Here is a 9,064-nt window from a genome sequence, read left to right on the forward strand (position 1 = left end):
TGTCTGATGAGATGTATAGCAGCACTGCTTTTCGAGAGATGATGTATGGAGGAGGCAGCCATTCACACAGTGGAAACCGCTGGTTTGACAAGGGGATCCAGGTAATATAACACACAAGATAATGAAGTAAACTTGAGCGACACAGTCACATATACACAAGCAAATACACTCATGAGAAGTTGGGATGCTAAGTGTGTTTTTTATCTTTTTTCTCAGTTAATTGTTGGAGAAGACGGGACATATGGCGCAAACCTCTCAAATGCTTTTGCTGATGGTGTAATCCTAATGTCCTTGGGTCACTTTTTTGATGCAGGATTGTAAGTAGACCATAATATATATAGTTTCTGTAAGTGCAGGTGTTTTGATTTGCTGTTGTCAAGATCAAACAGATAAAGTCCAAGCTGAGTGAGAAATCTTTTTGGAATTTGTCAAGTCTGAAGTCATCAAATTTGTGAGTCGAGTCCACACCTGTGCTGTGGCCACTGTGTCAGGGTCCCTGTCAATTTAAATGCCCACAGCAGCTTCAGCAGGCAGCAGACAAAATCACTTGTGATAAACTACGCACGACAGTTAACTAGGAGCCCACATTGACATAAACCACCAGATGAATGGAATCAAACCATGTTGGAGTCCGCCTGCATTTTTACAAAGCACTTTTCAATGACACATACCCAATGATTTATTCACAATAGTCTGATAATGAGACAATCAACATTTGTCATAATGCATTTCTGTCAGTCAATTTATTTTTACTCCTTTTTAGACCAGTTACTCTCCCAACATTGTCAGTGTCTTTTTGGATGTTAAAAAGCCACTTAAGTGGGTAAACCATATATTATGTGATCTAAAATAAAAACAAAAGTGAATGAGTTGGGTACAAGTAATTTCCCATGATCCCAGAGGATACACACCCGATCTGTTGTCAATTCTTTTTGTCAAACCCTTTTACAAGTATGCTTGTGCTCTTTGGCATGGCACAAATAACATTAAAGTTTAAAAAATAGTGAAAAGTGAAATAAGCTCAATATAAAGGCTCTACTGCTCTTTAATGTTTTTATGTTCTTTTATTAGGTGTATTAGTGTAACATGAGACATTATAGCATATACATATAAAATCCTTTATCTGCCTTCCTCCTAGCCTAGACTTTAGACTGCAGCAGGAATAAGTCGTGGCTTTATTGGGATATTTGGACGAGTAGTATCAAAGAATCAATCAATCAATCAATCAGTGCATGACTGTATTGCACCTCTTCTGGAACACAGTAAATCACCAAAATACTACACAAGCACAAGCAAAGGAAAGAACCTCACTGTTTATTTGCAAAATGCCAATACACCAGCATGGAGCTATGCTTTTTGTTGTATAACTGCATGTATGATCCAATTTAATTTAAAAATACAGTCGTCTATCAATACTCTAATTAGTGAAGTCAAACAAAACTTGATTCAAAGTTTTGGATAAGGCAGGCTGGGTCTAGATTAGCACCAGTTACCACCACAATAACCACCTATTCCTACCCTTATCATCAGATACAAACTTCCCTATCTGGCATGACATGACACTGGAAAGTATCAAGGATCTCGATTATGATGGGGCTTTCTCTTATTTTGTTGGTTTTCAACTCAGTGTGACCTCTCTGAACCCTCTAATAAGACATTTAATTAAAAACTGTCCCAAACCAATCTGCAGGATCTTGGCTTTAAGCATCGTGTAGTGAGTCAGTATAGGCTTTCGTCAGATCCTTTGTTAGCTCTGGTTTTTTTTTTTTTTTTTGAGTGGCCGGTGAAAGATTACATCTCCTGGTCACTACCCATCATCATTGCCTGCTACATAAACAGCTCTGATCAGGACCACAAGGGCCTGCAGGGAGTGGTCGTTTAACTAAATATACAAGAGAAACTGCTCCCAAAAGGATGCTTTCACCAGGGGCTGCAAGGAAAAAGCCAGTATAACCAATTAAGATCCCATCCATTCAGATAACTGCCTTTTCGCACTTCTTACCTTGCATAGTCTAGAAAATTACATTTCACTTAAAACTGTATTTCATATAATCTCGTGTCACAAATGGCTGGATGGATGGATTAATTGATTTTCTCTTGTGTTTGGAAACAGAAAACTGCCAGAAGTGACGCAGTCTCCCATGGAGCCTTTACCTGTGCCCCAGAAATTACACTTCAACCTCACACCCGAGATCAAGAAGGACATTGAGGAGGCCAAGCAGCACATGGACACGTGAGAGCAGCTTTTAGTTGTGATAGTTACAGAGACACCCAGTGTCCAGAATGAAAATTACACCCAGAGCCAAAACTTTAGAAAATCTTCCTGCAATGTCTGCTAGAGAAAACTCTTGGTCAAATAAACTATGCTAAAAGTGTGGTCAGGGTTTGGTACCTACAAAGCCAAAAAGACAAATGCTAATTGCGGGTTTGTGACAGGATGCAAAGTTCTGCATGACATTTCAATGTGCTATTCATCCATTTTCATTCAGTTATGTGGGGCTGGATCACAGAGGTAGCAGGCTGAGCATTTTACTCCAGAAATCCCTCTCCCCAGCAGCACTTTCCAAATCCTCCTGGGGGATCCTGGGGTGTTCCCATGACAGATGAGAATCACTCCAGCATGTTTTGAGTCTGCCCTCCTAGCTGCTGGATGTGCCTGAAAAACCTCTAATGATAGGCCTCCAGGAAGCATCCTGATCCGACACCCGAATCACTTCAACTGGCACCTTTTGATATGAAGGAACTATGGCTCTACTCTGAGGTCCCTCTAGATGTCTGAGCTCCTCACCCTATCTTTAAACCTGAGCCCAGCCACTCTTTGAGATCTCATTCTATTGGTCACCACCCAGATCTCAAGGTGAGAGGTGAGAGTCAATAGGTGAGTTAGAAGATAGATGGAATGGTAAATTGAAAGCTTTGCCTTCTGATAATGCCTGCATTACTGTTGATGCCTCCCTAAACCATCATTCTGTCTCATCCATAATTTTACCTTCAGTCATGAATAAGACCCCAGAATACTCGGATCCTTCTCCATTATAAAAAAGGTGAACCACCACCCCAGTCTACCACTCCACAGGCATTCTACTTATTCTACTTGACCTCAACATGACACTAAGCATTGTGTCAGCCAAGACATTCCAACAATGTCCAAAGTTTTCAGCATCTCAGTGCAAATCTCATCCACATCTGGCACTTTGCGGAGAAGCTTTTGACCACCTCAGCAACCTCTGCCAGGGAGATGGATGAGAGTTTCCCTCATCCATCTCTTAAGACTCTGCTTCCTCAAGGTTCAGGTGTTCCTCAAAGTGTTCTTTCCACTGCAAGACAATATTCCCAGTTTGGTTCAGCAGTTTTCCTAACCTGCTGAATACAACCTGAGACAACTCATGCTTTCACAGTTTACCAGAAAAGTTGTTAGGCCTTTCCAAAGTCCTCCCACTCCCATGTTTTTGCTTTGGCAACCACCTAAGCTGCAGCCCTTCTGGCCAACCATTACCTGTCTACTGTTTCAGGATACTGCTGGGCTAATCAAGCCCAAAAGGCCTACTTCTTCAGCCTGACAGGCTTCTTTAGCCCCATGGCCTTCTTCATCACTGGTGTCCACCAGGGGGTTCTTCCATTGCAGCCACGACAGGCACCTATGACCTTCTGACCACAACTTTTAACAGTCGCCTCCACAATGGAGGATTTCAATATGAACTACTCCAATTCCAAGTCCCCAACCTCCCCCAGGATGCATAAAATGTTCTTTCTAAGGTGTGAGTTGAAGACCTCACAGACAGGAGCTGTAGCCAGATCTTTACAGTTCCTCCTTATTACACCCAAAGGTTAAACTGGACCAGGGCTGTTTGGGACTCAGCCTATGGTCTTCTGTTACTTACGGGGACACTTACGGGTTATTTAATAACCCTGACAGATACATACTGTACATACTGCCCTAAAAGAAGATTCCCTCTTTCTCATAGAAACACACATCAGAGGTCTCAGTGCTACAAGATTATCTAACAAGTGCCTTTTCTCTTCTGTCCCTGGACACCACTGTCTAAGAAGCTGCTGCTCATTATGGCTGTAAAGTAGTTTTCTGTCCCAAGAAAGTGGGGGCAGAAAATTCAGCCAAGTATGGATAGAACTAATACTGCATGAAGTGTATAATAGGCAACATTTTCAGAGAAGAAATTGTATATTATATATAATTTATGCATATCATTTTGCATAATTTAGTTGAGTACATCTGCAAACATCTGTCAAACTTCCTATGAAAAGTTTCGCTGTCCAGACATATGTCCCATCTCTACCACCACAGACTGGCCCAAAACCTGGATCTCAGCTCAACTAAATTTGACCACTTTGGAAAAAATCTCTTAAAGGCCTACAAGGTGCGCCCCAATCCTTTTGTCCAGATGGCACTACAGCTGGCCTACTACAGGTGAGGTGATGAAAAGTCATGTGGAGATTGCTTGTCATTGTATACAGACCATGGGGAACTAGAGAGCTTCAAAGATTGTACAAAAAAAACAACCTTGATCATACAGTCAGACAGTAACAGAAAGTCCTATAAAACAGATCAAATAATTTGCACAAATTTCAAAAGCCTTCAGGTTGTGTTTAAAATGTATGCATAAGTGATCAGGAAACAAATTAAGTCACAGGCAGTTCATGTTGTCATCAGCCAGACACAGGAGTAATAGAAAAACAAACACTGTCAGCAAATTCAAACTTGAAAGTAAGTAAAAGTGTTTACTGAACTGAAGTATCTGTTTGACTTGTCAACAAGCTTCAGGGCTGTGTATGATGAAAAAAAAAAGTTTGTTGAAAAAATGTCTCTCTTTTCTTTTGTCAGGATGAACCAGTGTATCTGTCCATCACTGGAATATGTGTCAATGCGAACATTCAAACTAGGACGTATAGGTTTGATGAGCTCAAACTCATCTGCCTCTGCTGCCTTTGTCAAGGCCTTTGATAACCCTAAAATACAGGTAAAAATACAGGGTACTTTCTAATGCAACTTTGACATAATATAACTCTGTGTATTGAAAACATTTGCTGGCGTCAGAGATACTGCCTTTGCCTTTGGTTGCTATAGATAATGCTATTGCTGTACAACAATCAGGCTAAAAACACCAACCACCTTAAAGTGATAAGTTGTAAAATTTATCTTTTCTTCCTGTTTTGCACAGAACCAAAAGAAGATTGATTTGTTGGAGAAAGCATTCAAGGCACATGCATGGTCCACTGACATGGTGAGTACCATTCACAGCACCACTCAATACTTCAGTTTGGTGTATGTTCAGTTTATGCTTTTCAGGGATAACGGAGGTTACAACATTGTAACTCTAGTTCTAATAAACATAGGCAGAGTCCTCTTCTGGACTCTATGGACATTCTCTCCTCCAATTACAAGCATGCATTTGCCCACGATAAATTTGCAAAAATGTAGCTGGCCAATCAGGATAATCTGATAATCACGTAAATATTAAAACCGACAACACCGCTGTCGTTACACTGCCGATTAGCTGCTGTAGCTAATAAGCTAAGCTACTACGAGAGGAGCGAGCCAGTGAATCAATGCTCGGGTACACTCGGCCGCATTCGGCTGTCGTTAATCACTTCTACGCATGCTCTATGGGCCAGTAGATCCGGGTATTTAACACTTTTCTAAACCCGGAAAAAGAGTTTTCTCTGCTTCATGCGCCACTGAGCAGCTCTCATAGGAATGAATAAGTCCCCACCCCCACGGCTGTATCCAGACTTCCTTATAATACATCCATGATTACTACCTTGTTGCAACCGTAACCAGTAGTGTTTTCAGAGTGATGGTGGATCTGCCCTCTGATGTCTGTGGTGTAGAAAGGATGGCAGAGCTGCACAAGACATGTTTTCACTCTGGCTTGCTCTTTATCCTTGAGCTGGCATAAAAATCAACAGAACTCAGTCTTTATCAACACTGTTATACAACGGCAGCATTCAGGTCTGTCTCAGACCAGTGATTCAAATCTTTGACTTTTAGATGGTAGCCCGAGTTTGCATGTCCTGGTCAGTTTCTCCCTGTAGAGCTTAAAAGTTTCATGTGACATGTTTAACCACCATTAGTACTTTGGATTAGTGTTGTGTATGTGCGTCCCCATGTCATTTACATGCAAGGATGACGTGATTGTATACAGTGCAGTTTTCAAATGAGTTCCACAAATGTTTCATGAGGAAGAAAATTTATTTGTAATACCTCAACGTGAACATAAACTTAAATTACACATTACGTCGCATGTGAAATCAACATTGTAAACAAATTGAATATCCTCCTGTCTAATAGGCATTGAGAGGCCAGGACATAATCTGCCACTTCTGGGGCCTGAGGCTGCAGGCTCTTGCGGAAAACATCCCCATGCCCGAAATCTTTGCAGACGACTCCTTCGACAAAGTCTTTGACACCAAACTCGGTACAAGTTATGTAAGTATTGAAACTGTGACAAAAATGAAAAGATGATATTGCATGAAAGATAGCCAAGCCCACTGCTCTGTATTCTGCAACAAAAATAGTAAAAATGTTATATATTCTCATATTTTTCTTTGTGAGCGCCAATAAATGACTTCAACTATCGCTTTTACCCCAATTAGGCGGAGTCGCCCTCAAAGTCTGCCAAAAACATAATTTTCACATGTTGTTTGGCTTGCTCAGTTAAAGTATTGTTCTTAAAATGAAAATCACAGAGATATTTATAGGAGAGGGGTTGCCTTATTACGTTATTAACCCTCAATGGGAAGGATTACCTTATTGTTTTACACAGTACAATGACATACAATTCATTGTACATTCACTACTTTAAGATTTATCCACTCTGGCAACTTTTTTTGGGAGAAAAATGTTGTTTTAATCAGTGTCTGTCTTAGTCTGGATGTAAGACAATAGATGCTGGTGAAAGTAGTTGATTTGTCAGTTGACGTGTAATTAGTAAAAGTGACTGTAAGTGTGTGTGTAGGGTAAACAGCTGAAGTGTTACTTGGTTTATAAACATTAAATATATTAAATTAGTGGTTGTAGAATATAAATCATGTCTGACAACAGAAACAGACAAATCGACCTTTTGCTAAGCCCCTTCCCTCTGTGATGGTCTGTTAAACTGTCAGTGCCAGCATGGAGCTCACACTACTTACACAACTAACTGCACTGCCTGAAGAAATATAAACTAATTTGGAAGAAAATGAAAAAGCAGTTCCACAGAGAAGGAGACAGAAGGGTCTACAGTACGTATTTACATGGGGCTCCCAGCTTTAGAGCAAAGTCTCAAACTTTGTATCTCTGTATCCTTGTATGATCAGTCTGTCACTTTACGTCGTTTTGCAGGATCTTGCTGTGGTTGGTATATAAAAACTAAACATTTGTAAATAGTTTGTTACTTGTATCTTTTTGAGGAAAAAAACATGGCCCTGCATTCAGATGTGTCTTAAAGAATTATTTAATAACCCTGACAGATACATACTGTACATACTGCCCTAAAAGAAGATTCCCTCTTTCTCATAGAAACACACATCAGAGGTCTCAGTGCTACAAGATTATCTAACAAGTGCCTTTTCTCTTCTGTCCCTGTTCATCAGGTCATAAACAGGGCTGGATGTTTGCCATGTTTTGGCCCTGAAAAACCTGGAAAATACGAAGTGCTTTACAGTATTATGGACGATCACATTGAGTTTACCATGGGTGCTCTTAAAACTTCCGAAAACGAAAAGGAAATTATTAATGTAGCACATTTTGCCCAAGTCGTGGAGGGAGCACTGTTGGACATGAGGACCCTGCTGGAACAAACTATAAAAAGCTAATCCAGACTTTAAGCAATAGTGCAATAGTTTGGGAAATGTCCTTATTGCAGACAGATAAGATTGAAACCATTGTTATCTCTGTTCTAAAATCAAACCAACTGTTGCCTTACATTTAAAGCACAAAGACTGGAAAATGAGAAACAATCACCCTGTCATAAAATACGCCTACCAAGCTAAACAATGTACTGCTGTGGAAGGGGATGAGCCACAAAACAAATTTAGATTGCTTCATTTTCTTACATGTCCTATACATGAATCAGTGTTAATGTAATTTATTAAAACTATGGCAAAAGTGTCCATCAATTTCCTTTTTCCCTGACTAAGATCAGTTAAGACAAGCTAAAAATAGATCTTTAGAGATCTTAAGGATATTATACAAATGTTTGAAACCAGGAAGCCAGGAATGTCTGTGCTTGAAATTATTTTCTAATGCCCTACGAGCTGTGTGAGATCAGACCACCCACAGGTTGTCAGTGATAGAATTAACTAACCTGCAAAACACTCACACTGGAACAGCTCCAGATGTTAGCCCAAGTTTTGCAAGGATTTGTAGTTATAATAAAAAAAATATGTCTCATTAAATTTTGACACTTGATACACCTTGTTTCAATTCCTGATACCTGTATAACCCTAATGAAAAAACAGCTATCACTAGACTAAAACTACAAAGGATAAAAATGACTAAAATGTAACTGGAACTAACAAGCATGTTTGTCTAAAGACCACCTATAAAACTGCCCCCAAAATTAACATTAACATAATAATAAATGTAAATGAATAATAACCATTCTTGAGTAGGAACTTGAACAGTATTGAACATACATCATGAATTCTGACCATTTCAGAATAAATTTGTGATTGCATCCTGTTGTTGAAATTTCTATAATAAAGTGAATTCCAAAAAGAAGCAGTTGTCTTTCAGAGATTTATCAAAATCAAAAATACTTGTCATAGGCTACAAAAGCAGGAGTGCCCCCATCATGTGTGAAGCCATGCTACCAGATGAGCTGAACACGTTACGGTCACTTTTATCTCCTCAACAAAGACTCAGCTGTGAAAGCTACACCACCTCCAGAGGACCGCTCAGTAACCACAATGAATGTGAGGAAACTCCTTCTGAGAGTGAATATAAATAAGGCTGCTGGTGCAGATAATATACTGGGCCTTGTACTAAAAACATGCACCAATAAGCTAGTGGCTGTTATAACTGACATTTAAGTATCTCACTCTCAACATTTGCAGAAAACATTAG

The 9,064-nt window shown here is 39.8% G+C and overlaps 1 protein-coding gene across 1 annotated transcript in view; it reads left to right on the top strand.

Moving 5' to 3' along the window:
* Positions 1–7,812, top strand: part of LOC121961614 (carnitine O-acetyltransferase-like) — a 16,291-nt gene extending 8,479 nt beyond the window's left edge. The window contains exons 7-14 of the mRNA XM_042511670.2: positions 1–101; positions 217–317; positions 2,114–2,233; positions 4,304–4,426; positions 4,841–4,976; positions 5,178–5,240; positions 6,308–6,445; positions 7,591–7,812. The exon at positions 1–101 is cut by the window's left edge and continues 78 nt beyond it. Of these exons, the coding sequence (XP_042367604.2) occupies positions 1–101; positions 217–317; positions 2,114–2,233; positions 4,304–4,426; positions 4,841–4,976; positions 5,178–5,240; positions 6,308–6,445; positions 7,591–7,812 (1,004 nt within the window). The remainder of the gene's footprint in view (positions 102–216; positions 318–2,113; positions 2,234–4,303; positions 4,427–4,840; positions 4,977–5,177; positions 5,241–6,307; positions 6,446–7,590) is intronic.
* Positions 7,813–9,064: the final 1,252 nt, after the last annotated feature.

This window comes from Plectropomus leopardus, chromosome 22 (genome assembly GCF_026936395.1).
Source record: "Plectropomus leopardus strain MGB_pleo_1.0 chromosome 22, ASM2693639v1, whole genome shotgun sequence".
NCBI classification, from domain to species: Eukaryota; Metazoa; Chordata; class Actinopteri; order Perciformes; family Serranidae; genus Plectropomus; species Plectropomus leopardus.